Source organism: Dinoponera quadriceps, unplaced genomic scaffold (genome assembly GCF_001313825.1).
Source record: "Dinoponera quadriceps isolate SergipeBrazil2010 unplaced genomic scaffold, ASM131382v1 scaffold1769, whole genome shotgun sequence".
In the NCBI taxonomy this organism is placed as follows: Eukaryota; Metazoa; Arthropoda; class Insecta; order Hymenoptera; family Formicidae; genus Dinoponera; species Dinoponera quadriceps.
In genome coordinates this window covers 313,488-333,435 of record NW_014555826.1, presented here as the reverse complement: position 1 = coordinate 333,435, position 19,948 = coordinate 313,488, and the positions used below count along the sequence as shown (strand labels likewise).

Genomic DNA, 19,948 nt, shown 5'->3' with positions numbered 1-19,948 from the left:
TATAAATTCAACGAAACGCATGGCAAACGTGTGATCTTTGGGCCAACGTGGCTCGGTTCCCTGTAAAGGCCAAATCACACTAGCGATTGACGATTATAAAATAGAACATTTTCTAAATGTCGGTTGCTGATCTCAATCAGTGATTGCTTTGCTCTGATTGGTCGAACAGTAATCGCCAGTCGCAATTCAATCGGCAATCGCTAGCGTGATTTGGTTTTAACGCCACGCGTTGTTACTCGAAAACATTCCGTCGTGATCTTTCATCTCCCGACGGAGCTCTGGAATCTCGAAAACTCGCTGGGACGTTACACGGTTTGTTGGTACGGATCACGTCGTTCCTCATCGAGCCGTCGTCGAGAACGAGAGCTTCGTGGCGACGAGAGACACTGCTTTCTCGCGCGCGACAACGCTTAAAGCTGCGCGATAACGAAATTAGCGGGAAAAATCGTCCTCGCCTGTCGTTCCCGTGGGAGCGCGTTAACGGCGTGCACGCACGCGTTACGTAATCCTCCGCCGTTAGACAGTCACCTGCAGGTACACGCACCTCGGCTACAATTGCATCTCGTTACACGCACGCACGTACACACGCGGCGTTATGTAACTTTCTATCGATTTCTTTGCGCAACAACACGAGAGATTCAGCGACAACGGCGGCTTTCTCGCCGTTAGGAACGATTGTCACATCCATCGCATCCTCCGATTTTTTCTTGCGCAACGAATTACGCGACCTTTTTCCGCGCGACACGCTGCTTATGTGTCGCGTGTGCATTCCTCATGTCCATCGTAAGCGTGAGAGAGGGATTCTCGCACTCGTTGAGAGAGAAAGAACGACCGTAGAATGCAGGCGCGAGAGCGATTCACTTTCCTCACTTGTTTCAGAACGTCTCGCATTGTCTTTTAAAAGTATTACTCGGCTGTTTCTCAAATTAACTGAGCATTCGAGCAACACTCGGTTAATTTGTGAGTAACTCGAATATCTGCACAGAAAAAAAGTTTGATTATATTAACCAGAAAGAGAACAACCAGAAGATGCATTTTGGTTGGAGGAAATAGAAATGTGATTTTCTGGTTATAAAAACCACATTTAAGCCATAAGAACTGGAAATTCTGTTCCCTTCAACTAGAACGCATCTGGTTGTTCATTTTCTAATTAATGCAACCAGTTTTTTCCCCCGTATAATTCTTTATTCTTACTATTATCTTCTTGTCTATTCTTAAAGTCATGTTATACTTGTAAAAATATCGAGGCGAAATCAGCGACAAGCAGATACTTTACAAAATATTTAATCTTTATATTAGGATACGTGTGTGTATATCAAAGATAAAAAATATCTGGTAAAATATGAAATATTGAATATCTAACAAGATAAACACTTTTCGTAGTCTTTCTTTAATACTTATATGAGCAGATTAGCAAGGAGAATATATTTCTATAGAAAAAAATACATAATTTCTTTAGAAATTTCTTTCTTTATTCCGGGTATTCGGGTATCCGCGAGTTTGGATAACTAAGTATAGAAATACCTAGAAATACTCGGTTTACACTGACAATACTAATACCGACGTCTATCTCTTGGTTTTCAACGAGTCGATACAAGTCGAAAGTGGCGTCCACCTTTCCAACACGGCTACCGTTCGCTTCGTTTAAAGAAAGATCGGCGAAGCGAATGCGCGATTTGACCAATTAGCCGCGTCGCGGTCGGCGCGACCCTTAATTAACGAGAGATCGCCGATTCGCAATTTAATCCGGTCTTAATGCGGATTTCAGGGCGAACCCATCAACGAGGACAGCGGCGAACCCGGGCAGGAAAAGGGACACGGTCGCGTCGCTCTTCAGCCCGAGGAGACCAGCGGCGAGCAGAAAAGTCGAGCACGTCGACGTCCGCGGCAAGGCGAAGCCGGGGGATCAGCTAAAGTGAGTCTTCTTCGAGCATGCTTTAGTAGTCTCGCGTGTAAGCTGCCGCCTGTAAAAAAGAGACGGAGGGAGAGAGAGAAAGAGAGAGAGAGAGAGGAGGAGGAGGAGAAAAAGAGAAAGAGAGGAGCGAAAGAGAGAGAGGGGAAAAAGGCGCCGCGAGATGCGCCCGTTCGTCGCTAGTTCGCGCGAACGGGTTCGACGACCTGGCCCGTTGCTCCTTTCCCCACGATTTCTCGATGCCACGCGCTATACGTACAACATTAAGGATATCTGCGACTGTCTTTCGTCGATACATACTCTATGACGAGAGGACGTCTCCGAGATCGGTCGCGTCACCGAACGTCTGGCCGCGATCTTGAAAGTCGGCGGATACACGCGATGCGACTGTACTAGGTATTTGCCCTGCCAAATTGTTCCATGGGACAGACGTACGTATACAGACTTACGCAGACTTACAAAAGGCGTCTGAGAAAGGTTTAAAAATAGTAGGGCATCTTTCGAACATCTTGAAAACATTTTCTCCTAAACTTAGTGCTGTTTAGAATATTCTCGCAAATCCCAGCTGAGAGCCATTTATCAATCGCTTCTTCTTCTTTTTTTTTCCTCCAACGTTTCATTCTGTTCAGTTTCATTCAGTTAAAAAAAAATTTCAATTTAAAATAATTTGTATTTAAGATATTCCTTTTTACTTTGTAATCTCCGCTCGAAATAATTTCTACTCGATCTAATTTCTATCAAAATATGATTTAAAATTTATTATCTAATTTTTATCTAAATATTATTTCAGATTTATTATCTTGCGAGTGTATTTGAACGCTTACACACATGTTGAATATCGACATTCAATACCAAATATTGTGATGACTATAAGAGATAAATATAATATGTTAAATCAGCACACGGGTATGTGAACAATTTAATAGACACATTTTAACAAGGTACGATTTTAAGTACCATATACAACATGTGCAACATATACATATTTTTATTGTGTCCGCCGAGAATATCCGCCGAGCGACGCTATGGTATCTCTTGTATTGTATTATTCTCGTTACGTTCGTCCTGTCGTCGACCTCGACAGACGTCTACGCTGTGTATCTGTTGTAGCATTCGAGTTATTTCCGCGTCTGTCGATTCTCATAAGCGGCGTGCACTGCGACGTATTAGCGGCTAATTGAACATTTCCCGTGTGACGCGAGTTCTCGCAAGCTCTCTTTACTCCGATACGTTCTCGCGTTCGATCTTGCCGCGTGTCGATGATTATGCAGGCGCTCGAATGCGCGGAAAAGCAGCAGCAGCAGCCGTGGTCGTTCGCGCGTGGTCGTCGTGCAGCCACGAATCTATGTGAATGAACGACTCAATTAGTACGATATTTTCGACCGATCGGCGCCGACAGATCGATCTTTCGCCGGAAATCCCTGCGCGGCGGCCACGTATAGATGCCGGTTACCACCACTCTGCTCTCGACCAGTCTTGCTTTTTCATTAGCGATTCGAAAGTCCGCAAAAACCGCCGCCGCCACATCACGGCCGAATCGAGGTTTATTTCAGGAGCCATTTAACATTCCAACGAATATCGAGATTTTCTCAGCCGAGTGTTCTCGGGAACACGCACGACGGCGATACTCGCGCGCTCACTTTCTCTCATTTCCCGTTCCTGCGCCGCGCCGAGCGGCTGGATTTCGCGAATCTTTCGAAATATCGCGTACAAGCTGATAAAGCGGGCGAATTGCCGGCTTGGCGATGCTGGCCGAACTTCGTTCGGGAAATCAGTTGAATTCTCCTGTGTACGCTGAGACAAAATGCAACTTCGATGTGCCTCGGGCGCGCTCCGATCGCGCACGTTTACTTGCAAAAAGACCGCTTTTTACGTAGTCTTACGTAAGGCCCCGACGTCGGTACGCGTGGGACTCTGGCCCATCACTACCGACGACCCACTCTGCCAACGAGAGCGGCACTCGGCCGACCCACATACCCAGTGAATCAAAAGTCAATGGGCGGCGCGACGCACGTCGGCGCGTCCGCCGCGTTTACGTCGGCTCGACGTCGTGGATACCGAGAACGGACGCGTGAACTTTGGTTGCTCACGTCGGTTCAAACCGACTCTTTTTGGCGAAGATGCAACCAATAAAAATGAACTTTTTGTTAATACATTCGCCACTACAGTTTATTTCGGAAATCCCGCAAATATACACATTCTATTTGTTTCTATGTAGTTGTGTAAAATAGTCTTTATGGATGTGGAAACAAAATTATCGTTGTCACACAATGCGAATGATTGAAGCTTGGAGCGATCTTCGAGCTAGAATTTAAACAATTTTATTCAAGTTTAACCTCAGTAAAAGAACGAAAATATGCAAAAAACAATAAAATTATGCAAAATGTGTCAATATTAACATAAATAAAGAAGAAAAACGGAAAAGATTGTGCGTGCGAGTACATTCGTTCAAATTAAAATTCAGATTGAAATATTTTGTACAATTTTATTATTTCTTGCATAATTTCGTTTTTACGGAGTTTAATCTTAGAAGAAAATTTTTTAAGATTCTTGCTCGAAGATCGCTCAAAACTTCAACCACATTGTCACATATATGTTAGATAGAATTAATTGTTCTCAGTATAGGTACTCAAATAGTTATAACATATTCTATGAATAAACAATTATTTAAATATTTACTAATCTCTTATTAGACTTTCTAATGTACAATCAAAACATAATAAAAGATATTATTTCAAATAATAGCATTCTTTCTATTAAATAATGGAGTTTCCTTGAATGGGACAATAAAATTTTTACTCAAACAAATAATATTTCGTATATGTTGTTTCTATGAAACAAATTTTGGTCAAGTAAATAGAAATCTAAAGAAACCTTTTTCTCTGTGTATTAACAGAAGTCGCAGTCGAGAATTCATGCGATAATGCTCTCTCTTTCTTTCGATATTAGAATAATTTGACAATATAAAAGACTCCGTAAGAGCGAACGAATGGCAGGTCCGTATCGAGCGTATAAAGGCTGACTCTTTCGCGGTTTTGTCTCGCGAAGTGGACGATATTACGAGCTCTCAACAGAGCGGCCACTGTGCGCGATTAAACCGACAGCTCACTCGGTCTCTTTGTAACGCACATGGAAAACGAGCCGACTAAACGAAAGGGTCTTCGAAGAAGGGCACGAGTGGCAATTGACTTGGCTCGCTCAAGTTCAAGAGGGAGAGAAACGAGGAATGAGACGGAACGAGTAATGACGTCATTGCTCTCGAAAGAAACACACTGTGTCGGAGGAATTATCGCCACGTTTCTATCCTGCGTAATTACGGCACAGGCCCGCTCTGTGTTGCCCGTCGTCGGTCGTGTTTGTGCGGGAAATCAGAAATACGGCAAAAGATAGATAATCGCGCGTACAAGATAAACAAGAATATCTAGCATGACCGAGGGGTCTCCGTGTGAAAGGGAGAACTGTAAAGTTTCCGCCGAAAGAAACTTTGTACACTGTATACAATGTAAAGGAAGATCAATCGCAATAACTGGAATCGAATTAGAACTGAATTTCAGGGCTGCGTGTGGCGAATTAGCTACCTTGACTCTCTTACAGCAAAATATCGATGTTCTCTCAACCTCTCGTTTGTAAAACGAGCTGATTTAGTTTAATGAGGCGATCATAAAGCTGAGTCAACACATTGCTGGGCGTACTATAGCAGATTTAATTACTCGTATTACGCAACTAAATCTGTTTCTTGATAATTATATCACAATTGCATTTCACAACTGCCTTTCAGCAACTGTTCGGTTTTAGTTTTATTAAAATAGTTAATGACACATATATATAACAATAATACGTGCAGTTAACATTTCTATTTGCGACTCCGCTGTCGAAATTCCTAAAAGTTCAGATTACTGGCAATTGGCTCCATTATTCGATCTCACTCGATTTCAGTTCGCGTAGTTCAATTCGTGCAGCAAACTTTGCGTAACCTTGAAATGGTTCTTTTTACTCGATTTTTTTTTCTTTTTTCTAGTTATTCCGGAACACGGTTTTCCCTCGGCTCAACGCGTGACTCCTGCGATACTTGTTTGCCCAAATGGTCGAACACATGGCGATGATGAATGTTTGCTCGGCAATAAATACGACGCTGCTCCTCTTTCTCCGGGGGCTCTCTCGTTACACGGCTTCCCGGACTCGAATTCCCGGCGTCGCGCGTTTTTTCTTCCCCTCGGGGTCTCGTCTGCCTTATTTCTAAGGCGAAAATCGTCGCGAAGCGACGGGTACGATTTCTTCTCGCGTGCGCTCGCGTCTTGCCGCGATTCCTCGTCTCCCGACCCGGTCCTACTTTCGCGCCGTTCTTCGTGCCGCGAGTTCGGCGAGAGAATCCGCGGATTTTCAGGTGGCTTTCTCTCGCGATCATGACAAAACCGCGTCGTGATTTTCGAGCGCGGCTCGACGACGCGCGAGTATGTATATTTATCTCCGATCGGAAACGCCTTTGTGAACGGAGTGACGTCAGCGGGCGATATTTCTCGAAACAACCGGCTCGTGTTTAGCACCTAGAGCGATAAGCAGAGTATCTACTCGCTTCTCGTTCGTGCGAGATAAAGGTAGACACGAGCTCGCTCGGGGATACCGTAACACGCCCGGTGCGACGAGACGGAGTCGTCGGTCTTCCGTGTATACTCGCGCAATGGCGAGTCGAAAATATTTAATGCGAAATCCTTACGATTCGATATCCCCGTATATCCCGCACTCTCTTTCTCTCTCTCTCCTCTTTCTCGCTTCCAGTCGAGCCCACGTGACTCGAGAAAGGCACGACAAACAAACTCTGTTATCACGATGATTGCGGTGTGAAGTAAAATTTCCGCAAAGCGACACGCGTCGAATTCTCTCAACGAAGCTCTGGTGGTCGTGCGCGTTTTATAGAAATCAGACTCGTAACCTTGCACGCGACTCTTCGGTATGCGCGCTAATAATCGCTCTCACGTATCGTCGTTATACCATATTGAAATATTAATGGCCGAATGAATAATGATGATTAAGCGGATATATATATAGGCTTCGCGACACGCAGCAGTCGTTGCCGACTCGGTCGAGTCGCTCGAATTGATCAAATAATACGTATGAGTCTCTCTCTATCTCTCTTTCCTCGATTATTCATCCTTGTGAAATTTACATCGGTCAAGTTTCATCATTGAGCGCTATCACTCGTAGTACCTCGGGTTCGTGTTCTCTCGAAATCCGAAAGATGACCCGGTAAAAATCGTTATCGGTACTCGTCGTAACGGAATCCGCTGGTCGAACGGTCTTCTCTCGGATACTGCGAGAGAGAGAGAGAGAGCACAGTGACTGTCCCTGTTCCGCGTTATATCGGCGATAACGCGATCTCAGAAAAAGAGCCCCGTCCGATCTCTCCGGGACGACATTGTCGTCAACGAGGAATTATCGCCTCGCTTCGCTTCATAGCGTAACGAAAATCGGCGCCGTGTTTGCGCTCCGAGCGACCGTTACTCTTAATTGTCCGTTTACCATGGAAACACCTACCGAGACCGCCGACCACGTGGACCACGTGGACGTCTTCGAGCGAATATCTGATACGAGACTTTTCGGAATAAAGTCGATGACTTATGGATATGTCGTGTCGAAGCAGAAGGAAGAACGAATAGGCCGTTGGCGAGGGCGTGCCGCGAAAACGTCGTCTCTACTGATTTTTGATGTATTACGGTGACTGCCATGGCACCGTTCCGTGCAACGGCTCGTTGGCTACGCGCTCGTTGAGGACCGTCCTCGAGGAGTGTCGTATTTCCGTCGACCGGAAAAACGCATACCGGTTTGCCTCGGCCGGAGGTTCGGTGCACGTGCAAATGCACCCGTGGTGTGCCATAGGGGCCCGACATAGCGTTGCCATCGCGAGACGAGAGACCCGAGTCCGTCACGGACGGACGATTTTGACACGGTGCTCGATAATAATAGCCGTCCCTTTGTCATCGCCCGTTCGTACTCACTGCGAATAGCACCTAGTCACCGACTACGAATACCTGAAAATGTACCTAGGTGCGAAGTGAGAGGTACTCTCGGGTCTGGGTGCTGATGTCGTCGCCCGGGTATTTTTTATTACCATCTATCCGGATTCCTAAACTCGCAAACACTATCTGGGTATCTGGAACCAACCGATTGTTTAAACGGAATCATGTTCTTCTTGCCATAAATATAGTCTCCCCGTTGATTCGCGTATAAAAGTGTCAAGATGAGACCGATGGGAAGTGAACCTTCCGGATACTTGTCACGAACTTTGTCAGGTATCCCCCACGATTTTCTTATTTCATACATTTGCACATCTTGCATCTCGTGTCTTGCATATTCTTATATAAAAACTGAATATCTTATAACGCTGCTACTACTGTTCGTTAAATCTTATTTCGATACTTTTCATCAGCACGGAATAACTCGAAGGATATGTGAGAGATAATAATAAGAATAAATAATCGGATGTTCACGTATACCCGGATACCCGTATGAGATTTTAGAGATGCCGGGCTAATACCCGGAAAAATTCGGGGGTAACCGGGTATTCGGCCCGAGACACCCGGATGCCCGGCATTGACATCACTACCAGCAGACACTTCTTCGGCAGCCACATTCTCTCGCGTCCCGCATCACAAAGGAGACCTTTCGGCCACCGGGTACATACCATATGTCGACCGTATGAGAAAACTGGTCGACCGGTGAGACGTCTGCGGATTCCGTGTGGCCTCCTTAAGCAGCTTCTGCTTCTCTCTTCCCTTCATCCCCCGGCCATGCCATCCTCGCAGCGACGAGACGCGTACCCGTTCCCAAGAGTCCGACGGCTGCCCCCCTCCTCCCTCCCCTCCGCCCCAACAACCTATCCAACCAATTATCTCTCCTCCTCCTCCTCTTCATCGAAAATCGACGCGATCCGAAATGATCGAAACGCGTCAAAGGACAATCGACTGGGTAGCGCCGCTCGACGATCGCAAACTCGCTGCTACCGCGATCCTCTCATTCCTTAGCCCTTTCCGTACGCGTGTGTAATTAATTGCCTAAATCGATGGTTCCTTCCTTTGTCGGACCCGTTAATCGTCATTTCACGAGACGGCAGTTTCGTGCTGGCTCTAAACTCGAATCGGTCGAGTTTACTCGATGCTCGAGCGGCTCTCGAGTTCCTTTAAGTTGCGAGAAGTTGACTGTAAGGTGCTCGGCATGGGAGTCGGCATTTGGGATGATCGTCAAAATTCCGGCGGCAGGATTTGAATGTATCATATCGTCCTACCGAGTAAAACGCAATTCTTATTCGTTTGCCTTGATATTCGTTCAGAAGAGAAAACCCGAAGTTCGGTCAATTCGCGAGATGACTAATCTCGAGCTTCGCATGTAAATTGAGGCCTTCCAGATTCGAAATTATGGGAATTACTTGAAAAGCCGAAAGGCTACGTCGACAAATAATCAAGTTTCGGGCCTTTCGGCGATAAGAAAGGCCTTCGTTAACACCTGCATAGTGTTTACTTTTAGCGCACGATAGATAGCTTCTCAATTGGAGAGGCGGAAAATCTGAGCGACGGATTATAAGTCAAGGCGCACCGCGCGACCACGCGTGAGAATGACGGAATCCATTTCAATCTTGTCGTCGTAGTTTCATGACAATCATGCCCGACGTTGTTCCATATTGAGAGCCGAAAGAGGTGACGTGGATCACGAGGAGACACGCGACGAGATTCCTGTGAATGGTCGGGACGAACGCGATCCAAGGTACGCGATCTTTGCTTGCATTCGCGACTGACTCGTCGGCCCTTCGAGAGAGTCCGGCGAGGCGGACCGCCTAAGAAAAGCCTTGATCGGGCAAGAGAAGAGGACGGGGGGAAGGGGGACAGGGCAGAATTATGGCAAGAGGAGGGGGGCGAAAGCCGACTCACGTATTCAGTACCCGATGCACCGTCGCGCGGTGTGTGTCGCTCCGGTGCTCTCGTGATCGAGTCGGTCGTGCATCCAGGACGTCGTCGATTCGACTCCGAAACGTAGTCCTGAAATCATCCGTGCGCACCTGGTGTCCCGAACCAGTGTGTTATCAGCGCGCGGAGAACGACGGAGAATCTCCGGCTCTCGGGGATTGCGCATCGCACGAGTCCGTCGTCCTTGCGGAGTCGAGCGCGATCGCAAGGACATTCGGGTGTCCTTCCGCGGCGGCGTGCCCGGCGACACTCTTCCGCTCTGCTCGCGGCGGATAGTCAGTCGGCGGAGAGCAACAAGTGGTCGTCGAAGACGCGAGCGGAGACCGGCGCGTGCTCCTCAGGTCACCCTCACCTCCGGCCCTCTTCGTCGTTCTCGGGCCATCCTCGAAGAAGAAAGAGAGGAATCTGAAGACTCTCGGAGGGGCCGAAGAAAGTGGCTCGAGGTCGGTCGGTCGCTCCCTCGTTCATCGTTCGCTCGCTCGCTCGCGCCGCACGAATCTTCGAATTCCTCGGCGAACGCACGCCACACGATGCAATCACTCGTACACGTCGTGTAACGTCGCCGCCGTCGTCAGCGCGACGCGTGCCGTGTCTTGAAAGACGTGGATACAAGGGGATGGTGGATCTTCGGCGTGCAGAGACAGACGGCCGACCGCTTTAGCTCGCAAAAAAAGGCCTCTCGCTGAGATTCTCGACGGCGGAGTGTTGCGCGCTTAAACGCGTCGGGAGATGCGCCCGGACGTCGCGGCCGACCGGAGGAATGTGCGCGGTTTTGGTGAATGTGACTCGGTGAATCTCTCTCTTTTTTTTCTCTCTCTCTCTCGAGATTTATCGCGTTGACCGCTGCTTGATCCGAGATTATATACTGTGCACTCGATCACACTGGTCGCATCCTGGAGATCGCGCAGCGCTCGAGTCGCGCGCGCGTCGAAGGAACGGACGGATTGAAGGAACGTGACATTTGAAGGAACACACCTGACGTTCTCTTCGTGTCGCGTCGAAAGTGCGTCGGAAGTGGAGCGCGCGTCGGGAGACTCTCTAATCGCGGAGAGATTAAACGACCCATCTTCGTCCCATCATCGGTTGACGATAGCGGAGCGCGATAGCGCTGAAAACATTTCTCGCGAACTCGTTTGCCGAGGTCGAGAGGAGGAACTTTCTCTCTCTCTCTCTCTCTTTCTCTCTCGTCGCGAATTCGCGGTCGCCTTTCGAGGAAGTGTTAGTCGATTGCACGATCCGCCCCTATCTGGATCGACGATAAGAGGAGAGTACCTCGCGAGAGCTTCGAGCAACAGCTCCAAGTAACGCGCTATCTCCGTGGCGACTTGCGTCACGTGGAGACGCAGAGACACGCATTGCAAAAATTGCACGACGACGACGTTCGACGCGCTCGCTCGCGAATTCTCCGCTTTGATCGTGCGACCTGGAGATACATTCGTTGAAGGAACACTCGCGCTTCATGATAACTGGGCTCGCGTGAGCGGAAGGAGAAGGTGCGACAGAATGATGGTCACACCGCTCATCTCTCTCTCCCTCGGCCGAATCTTCGGAGCCGCCGTGCGCTGCTAACGGGAACGCTCGACGATGTCATCGTCCGTTGATGACGAGGGTCGTTCCAGATCGGTACTCTAGTCGCGGCCAGGCTCTTCCCACCTTCCTGTGAACCTCGGAGAAGCTCGAAAGAAATCGCGGTTTCTCACGGAGAAGCCCGGCAAGCTCGTTCCTTGTTCCACAAACAACAGATCCGAGAAACGCTGATCACTCGAAGTGACCATGATGAAGTTCAAATCGCTGTTTCGCAGAGGGCAACCGAGCCAGCAGCAGTCGACGCAGCAGCCGACGTCGCTGCGGCAGGCGCCTAGTGCCTCCTCTCTGGAGGCGAAGAGCGACGTCGCGCCGACTGGAAACAACTGGGCCGGCTCCCTAGGCGGCAAGGAGCCGGCCAGGCCCAACACCGCCAAGGCGCCGGTGGCCGTCCATCAGTCATCCAAGGGCGGTTCCGCCAAGGCGAGCAGGATGCAGGAGCTGGAGCGCGAGATCGAGACTCTGCGTAAGGATCGCGCGCGTCTCGAGGCGAGCCTACGTGACGCCGCCTGCGACGCGCAGATCTTGCGCGACCTGCGCGCCGAACTCGCCGCTCTCAAGGTACGCTCTCTCGGTGAAACGGGTTAGCTCTTAGGGCCCATCCAGGTAAATTTGCGTTATTGCATATGCGTAAAGAAGCCGCCGACCATGATCCGTGTAGAAAAAAGATGTCTTTTGTGTTAAACACATGATTGCTTAATTCAAATAGAGATAAAAGTATTGATAAGCGAAAGGCGCGCAATGCGAATGTGCAGGAATTTGGAGAATTGTAGATTAAGGGTGTGAGACACGGAGTAGATGCCGAAAAATTTGTAATATTAGAGTGTGGAGGAATGAGTGCGATAAGCATTGTAAATCAAGTCTTCTTCGCCAAAAGCTGAAGTAATAAGTAAATAAGTAAATTATATATATATATATATACATATACACAGGGTGTCCCCAAAAATGTATACACACTTTGAATGATTATAAAATCAGCGTTCATTACATATAGTTTATTTTCAAAATTTTAAAGAAATCTGCAGAATGAATAATTTTTTTATCAACACCTATTTTTAAACTAATGACCGTTCTGGTCAAGGCACTGCAGATAACGCGAAGCTGTAAAGTACACATATACATATATACATATATACATACATTAGACACCACCCAGGTTGGTTAATTGCCTTCTGCATATGCATTATGCGCTATTTGTCTGGATAGGCCTTTATTTTGCACGCGTATAGCGATTACGCCTTTTCAATTCTAAGTTTAGTTTTTTCTATGTGGTTGTCACATATGTAACTTCGTTTCAAACTCGGAATAATGAAAAGGATGTTTAACGTTTCGCTCTATGTCCAGAATGCCGCCCCGGATTCGTTCAATTAGTCATATCTTTGAGATAAAGCAAAATTATATAATTTTAAAATCTCGGAAAAAACCGTTTTATTTTTTAACTTTTCCACGGATTTCTTCGGTTTCTCTGTCTCAAAGGTAAAGAAATTCATTTGGGAAAATTTATGGGTGTTCAATTAAAACCTGCCACATTAACTTTTTTCCATAAAGAAGATAAGAAACTGAAAAAGTTCGCAGAAAAATAAAAAAAAACAATATTTTCTAAGCTTTCAAAATTGTAGCAAAATTAATACAATGGCAGCGATATAATGGCAAAGTCGAACCGACTTATTACACATTATTTAAAGCGTGATTTTAACCCTTTTAGTTTTAGAACAAAAATATCGTACCTATTCGAAGAATTCCGAGCCAATTTGACGAATTTGCTAAGGTTTCGGAAAAAGCTCATAAAAACCAAACTAAAAATGATATTTACAAAATTCAAAAAGCAGCATATTACGAACTAAAGAAAGGATAAAGTAATGCCAATTGTATTTCAATATTTGTTGAAAATCATACGCATACACTCGCAATGCGAATAGTAAGACGCCCTCGGATACGCGACAATATATCGTCGTTGACACTTTTCGCAAGTGTTGCGAACGACGATATATCGGCACTAAAAGGGTTAAAAATCATAAAAATATTATATACCGATGATACTATCTTGGCTGGGGTACGGTCGGGAGATTTTCTCGAGAACGTCGTGTTCGCGATTTCGAGCACTTTTTCGTGAGCATCTTTCGAACGGCGTAACACATTAGAGGAATATCGAGTTATATGCTTACACAATGATCTCGTTCCTCGGTTATCATCCAATATCACGTTAATCTAAATTCACTAAATCGGTCAGCGATAAAGGTTTGAAATTCTTCCCAGTGATGAGGGAGTTCGAGGAACCCGCGGCCTCCCTATCGGGAGCGTGAAAGGTCGGCCGATATTAATAAACACAATTTGATATTTGTGACGAGAAGTATGTCGTCTTCGTCCTTCTCCTCATTTCACGCGCGGCGCGACGTAGGCCAACTTTAGATCGCGCTATTTCGGATATGCAGTTACCTTGATGCGCGGAGTGGAATTGTCCATTTTAATTTCACTTTCAGCCGACAGGCCGGTGGAGGGAAAGTTACGCGATCACCTTTATCTCGAGAGATTTTGGAGCGCGTGTCCAATAGGAAACTCCATCTCTTCGGAGAGTCGCTAAAAGAAATTGCTTCTCCCATTGGATACCGATGCGTTGCGAAACTCATTGGGAAGGAGTGCCGCGGGAACTTTCTTCCGTCGACTGTACATGTCGCGTAATTATAAACCGGCGGTAGGAAATGTAATTCCGACGGGATTTCGGCGTTCCTACTGGCCGGCTACGGCGTCATCTGAAGTTGTACCTGGTGATCCAGCGGTCGTCGGCATTCCGTCGTCGTGGACGAAGATGGGACATCGTTTTCGGGACGGTCGTGTCGCATCGGGCTCGGTGCATGGCGTAATTGTACCGGTTTCCCAGCGCTCACAGAGAGACGTAACTGACGAAACCGTTAGAGCGCGTTAGAGGGAGGAAGGGACGGCGAGAGCGAGCGAGAAGGACGGCGGTAGAGAAACGGCGTTTCGCGTGCGCGAAAACGGAGCCAGAGGGCGTAGAGCGCGCGGGGATATTTATGTAGGGAAGAAGAGCCGGGGAAGCCGATCCGATATGAAAAAGCGTTGTCTCTCGTCACTCACGGTAAAAGTTCCGCATCGGGGATGGCTCGTCCTGGGCGGCGAATCGCGAACGCTCGCGTCCACGTCGTCACCCGTGCTCGACACCGCACGCTCGTCGTGGGCCGTTTCGGCCGCTAGTAATTCGTAAATTCTAACCTCGAATCCGATAAGTCGGATCCCCCTCCCCCCTCCTTCCTCTAATTCTCTCTTGTCGGAGCGACAGTTACGTGACGCGTCCTCTTGTAGCGTCGTTTCGGCAACTCAGGAACTTGACTTTTCCACGAGTCGTCAATGAACGATCGCGCATGCTATCGCCGCGCGTGTGACGTCACATATACGCTGTCATGTTTGCGCCGGACGCTTTTTTGGAGCAGGTTTTTGTACGGGAGCTTAGCGGGAGCTTGTCTCTCTCGCTTCTCGTTGTTGCGCGGAAATTATGAATTATCTGTGAGAGATCGCGACCACGACGATGCAAACTGAAGTACACACGTAGAATTGTCAAATGCATGTTCGCACCATGAGCATCATTAAATAACGATACCGTTGCAATGATACTCATATTTTTCGTTCGAACGTATCCAGATATATACGTGTCGTTTCGGGTGTTACGTTTGCATCTTTCTAAATGGCGTTTTAACCTTCCGTGACATGGCTTGTGGGATTAACCGTCCGCGTGTGTTTATTGTTTGGGTTAACAGGAGCAGCACAGCCTCGAGCTAGAACGTCTCACGGAAGAGAATGAGGCTCTTCGTGCTCGTCTACGAGATGTGGCGCATTCTCCACTGTCGGATTCGGAGAAGCAGCAACTGCTGTTTGACGCCTCCAGGCTCCATAATTCAGCACCAGCCTCCATCGCCATCCCTCAGGACGATGCAAACTGCACCAGCTCACCCCAGGATGGCGCCCAGTGCACCACGCCAGATTGGGACAAGCATTCCTCCAGCTCTGTGTCGGAGGTTTCGGTTGCATGCTTGCAGGACAAGATTCTACAGATGGAGGAGACGCATTATTCCACGAACGAAGAGTTGCAGGCAACTATTCAGGAATTAAGTGATCTGCAGGTCTGTTTACTCTTTTACCTTTTCGAATGCTCGGTAAATGTATTATCGGAATAATATCAGGATACAACCTCCAACCAATTAATGTTGATCACACAGGCGCAACTGACGGAGTTGCAAGCCGAGAATGAAAAGTTAACCGAGGAGAAGGGCGTCCTACTGGAGTCACTGTGCCGTCAGACGGAGAAACTAGAGAACTCTCGGTCCAAGGTTGATACCCTGCGGGAGCTGCTTTTAAGAGAGGAACAACCGCAGGAGGCATCCAAGGGTTACAACACAGAAAGGGAGCAGAAGCTAGTGGATCTCTTGAAAGTGAGTGCCTGTGCGGATCTGCACGTAAGAAAGAAGGGAAAATAGAGGAAAGAACGAACAGCAGTCGCGACTACCGATCATTTTTACATCTACAGAGCGCGCAGGAGGAGCGAGAAGCACTGCTTCAGAAGCAAGAGGAGCTGACCAGCGAGCTGAAGAGTCTCAGAGTGACTGCCGACACGAGCGCCGCGGAGACCGAACGTCTGCAGAAGTGCGTGGAGGCACTGGAGTCGACGGTCGACACGGTGAACGTCGAACGGAAGCAGCTGGACCTGGAGTTGGCGGAAGCCAGGCAGGAGGGCGCGAATCGCAGTATAGAGATCAGCAGGCTGGCGACCCTGCTGGAGAATGCGCGAGCGAAAATCGAGGAGTTGGAACAGTCGAGGCAGCTGGAGAACAAGAGCGAGGCGGACGAATTGCTGGACGCGGCCAGGCGGGAAAAGGACACGCTGGAGACGCAGGCAGCGGCGCTGCAGGAACAGCTGGCGCGCTCGCATTGCGACCACGATCGGCTGAGGGATCAGTATTCGCAGCTTCAGGAAGAATATAAGGTATCGTGTGTATTTTATGTATACATTAAACTTGGATGAATCCCAGACAAAGCCTGGATTCACAATAAGTGTGGTAAGCCTTTAGCCTTTTGCTGTAACGTCGTTTCTAGTAAAAGACCTTTCCAGCGTCGCAATTCCTAAGATTTAAGCGATATTACGACTTATGGCAGCGCGGAAAACGCCTTTTATCAGAAATTACGTTACATTACTTTTACATATATTGTAGATTTGGACTTAACGCTCACCAGACTAGGCTCACTAGTCTTTTTAATCGCTTCTCCGCCATATCTGAATATGCGACACGATATTTTAAGCTGTGTCAAAATAGTAGATACATCCATATTCAGATACGGAGGGAATGACTAGAGAATAATGAGTTTTAACCTGACAAATGTTAAAGTTTCACTGAAGCTCATGCACAAGAGATAGACGATACGAATTTACAACCCCTCCCACTGAAGAATTACTTGTCTTTCTTTTTTGCAAAACCAGATATACCTACACGCACACTTGTGCATTCCAGGTGGCGCGGAACAATGCAAAGTCCGCGATAGACGACTTGGAGTACAGACTGAATCAGTTGAAGGACGAACGGCTGTCCGTGAGCACGGAGCTCCAGCTTGTCCGAGACTCCCTGGCGGAGTTGCAGGCACAGTGTCAGCGGCATTTGGAAGACAAGCGAGAGCTGAAGACCGCATTGAGCGAGGCGCAGACGCGCCAGTTCGAGCTGGAGCGCGCGTTGGCCGATGAACGTAAGCTGAGGCGCGACGAGATCACGGAATGGGAGCAATTCCAGACCGATCTTCTGATGACCGTGCGGGTGGCCAACGACTTCAAGACCGAGGCGCAGAGCGAGCTCGAGCGCGTCGTCATGGAGAACAAGGCGCAGAGGGACAAGCTGAGAGCACTGGAGGCGCAGCTCGATAAGCTGAACAAAGGTAAACGTGCGGAAACGTGCGAATTCGGTCTTAAAATAGCGATTGTTATGTGATAGTATATTGCGACAGAATCTCCGTGATAGCGCGGGAAGATTCATAGAGAAGCTATTATATCGAGTGTCGCTGGTGAACAGCGTTGTCTGTCGTTGCATGTGATACACCAAACGATGTTGCACATAATATACTAACACATAATATTCTCCCTGAATACATAGGAAAGAAGAATATTTCTTAGTGAAAGCGAGCAGGCAGGGGACAGAGAGCGAGGGACCGATTTGTGAAGAGCACGTTAACCTTTCCTTTTTTCTTATTCGATATATATTTCTCCGTAAGCATAATTGTTAAGACTCTATTAATTTCGTAATTCTTGATATTTTCTCCGATCGGATTGCGCACTAGATAGCACTGCACTGAATTACTGCAAGATACCACTCGATACCTTTAACGGGAATAAGCGGAAAACGGCGAGCACTATGTTAAAGCGGGGTCGGGCGATACTGAAAAAACATCACGACCCGAGGAAGCATGCGTTGCTGCATGACATGGTTAGAGCGACCACAACGACAACAGTAACGACGACAACAACGGCGACAACGACGACGACGACGATGAGTGATCTGGACGTATGCCAAACAAAGTTCCCGGACGTTATGGTCTCTCCGACTCAAAACGGTGACTTATCGTTGCCGAATAACGACGTAAATGGCGTACCGGCCCTCAAGGGAGCTATCAAATTAGAGGACAAACTGATTTCCGGCGAGGAGATCGAGATCTGTCCCAACTTTCGCGTCGACAGTCGGCGGAGCACCGAGTGCGCCCCGAAAAACACGGACGCGCACCACTTGGCCAGTGAAAATTCGAGACAATGGAAGAATCCCAAGATCGAATCTTCCAAGTCCTGCTTGAAACCGGACAAGTGGGCGCACAGTGCGAGCGACGAATCCTCGATAATGGCGGATAACTATCCGAAGCTCTACATCACCGTCGCGAACACGTCGGACAAGAACGCGATGACGAAGAGCTCGTTACTGAAGAATATCAGTGGTATCCAGAGCGCCGACGGGGACTCGTACGGGATCAACATCTCGAACAGCCGCTTCTTCGTCCCGAAGAACTACATCTTCTCCGGCGTGGAGTGCTCGATGGACGACCTGAAGTTCGAGGTCGACCCGGAGATGGGGAAACTGTTGCAGAGGAGCTACAGCAATCCGCAGATCCACGTAGGTTCGCCTACTCCGGTCGACGTCGAGACGGATCGCGCGTCTTTGAACGCCGCAATCACGACGAGAGGAACGGAAAGCTGTACGTCCGATGAGACCACATCGAACAGTGTGACAAGGCAACGCGAAGACCCCAAGTGTCCGAGGGCACACTCGGACGGATCGCTCGCGGATCTGAGGTCGAGAATGAGCGGGAAAACCGAGCGGAAGCAGAGGCTGTTTCTGAAGAAGCGCGACTCGAAACCCAGTCGCGAGATCGTCGATTCTCTCTTGGACGGGAGAACTCCCGGACCGAGGATATCCGTGATATCGTCGCGAGCTACGAATCGCGACAACGTACACACCAGCGAGGAAGAATCGAGCGAGGCGAAATACGCGGATCGTAAACTCGTTCCGACTACGTCGGAAATACCAGACGACTCAAAGATCGCGGCAGAAGAGGAGAAATCACCACGAAGCGGTCGGCAATTGTGGACAGCCAAGCACGTGATCATCGACAATTGTGGAATCATGAAGAAACCTGTGTCCGATGCAACTGTCTTCGACGACGAGAAGACTCTCGACACCCCGGGAGGATCGGAAAAATCTAGCTTGTCCGATAAAAAGGTTGAACGTAAAGTCGATTCGCCGATCGGGAGCAGCATGGCGAGTACCGGGCTCGGTGGGGTGAGGAGGACTCCTCACGACTCTCCGGATTCCCCTTCAGCAGGACGGAATGAGCGAGACGGGTCTTCGACGAGCAACGAGAAGCTCAATCGGAAGTTCAAGTATTCAAATCTGAGCGAGACCAATCGAGCGAGTCGCATGAAGTTCCTGCGGGATAGCTTGCAGACCGACGCGAGCGACAATTTCAGCGGCGATTTTTATCTCGGGAGAGCGAATTCTCGCGAGAATAAGCTCAGTGTGAGAGATGAAGAGGCCAAGGCATCGCGAGATAACGCAGATCCCTCGGGATCGCTCGACGGAGATCAGGACTCGTTCGGAGGCACGTCATCCTTCAGAGAGAAGTATGAGACGATCTTGGAGGATGTGGAATTAAGGACGACGCCGGGACGGCAGTCGCGTATACCCATATCTTGCGACCGTAAGTCGCTCGCACATCTTAGCGTGTTGTGGGAGCCGCGACCGCTTCAAGTACATCGCTCAAAGCGTCCTAACCACTTTGTCCGTCCCGGTAAACAGTACGAAGCGCACCATTCGTGCCTTCCGCGTCGCTAGCATCATCTACATTACTGTGCCGCCTATGTTGTCCCCTGGTCATAATTGTCGCCCGGCTTTGTTTCTCGACTTGTCGTTGGTATCTCTCACGATATATACATATATCCGTATACTCTCTGGCTTTGTAT

General features: G+C 48.4%; 1 protein-coding gene across 5 annotated transcripts in view; it reads left to right on the top strand.

Annotated features, from left to right (window-relative positions):
* LOC106745485 (cytospin-A-like) overlaps positions 1–19,948 on the top strand; it is a 47,369-nt gene that overhangs the window by 24,167 nt on the left and 3,254 nt on the right. For 2 of the 5 annotated variants that reach the window (XM_014621123.1, XM_014621124.1), the window contains exons 3-9: positions 1,769–1,915; positions 11,670–12,012; positions 15,222–15,584; positions 15,681–15,893; positions 15,989–16,444; positions 16,968–17,382; positions 17,782–19,686. In XM_014621123.1, the coding sequence (XP_014476609.1) occupies positions 1,769–1,915; positions 11,670–12,012; positions 15,222–15,584; positions 15,681–15,893; positions 15,989–16,444; positions 16,968–17,382; positions 17,782–19,686 (3,842 nt within the window). The other 3 variants (XM_014621126.1, XM_014621125.1, XM_014621127.1) reach the window with 3 other exon arrangements.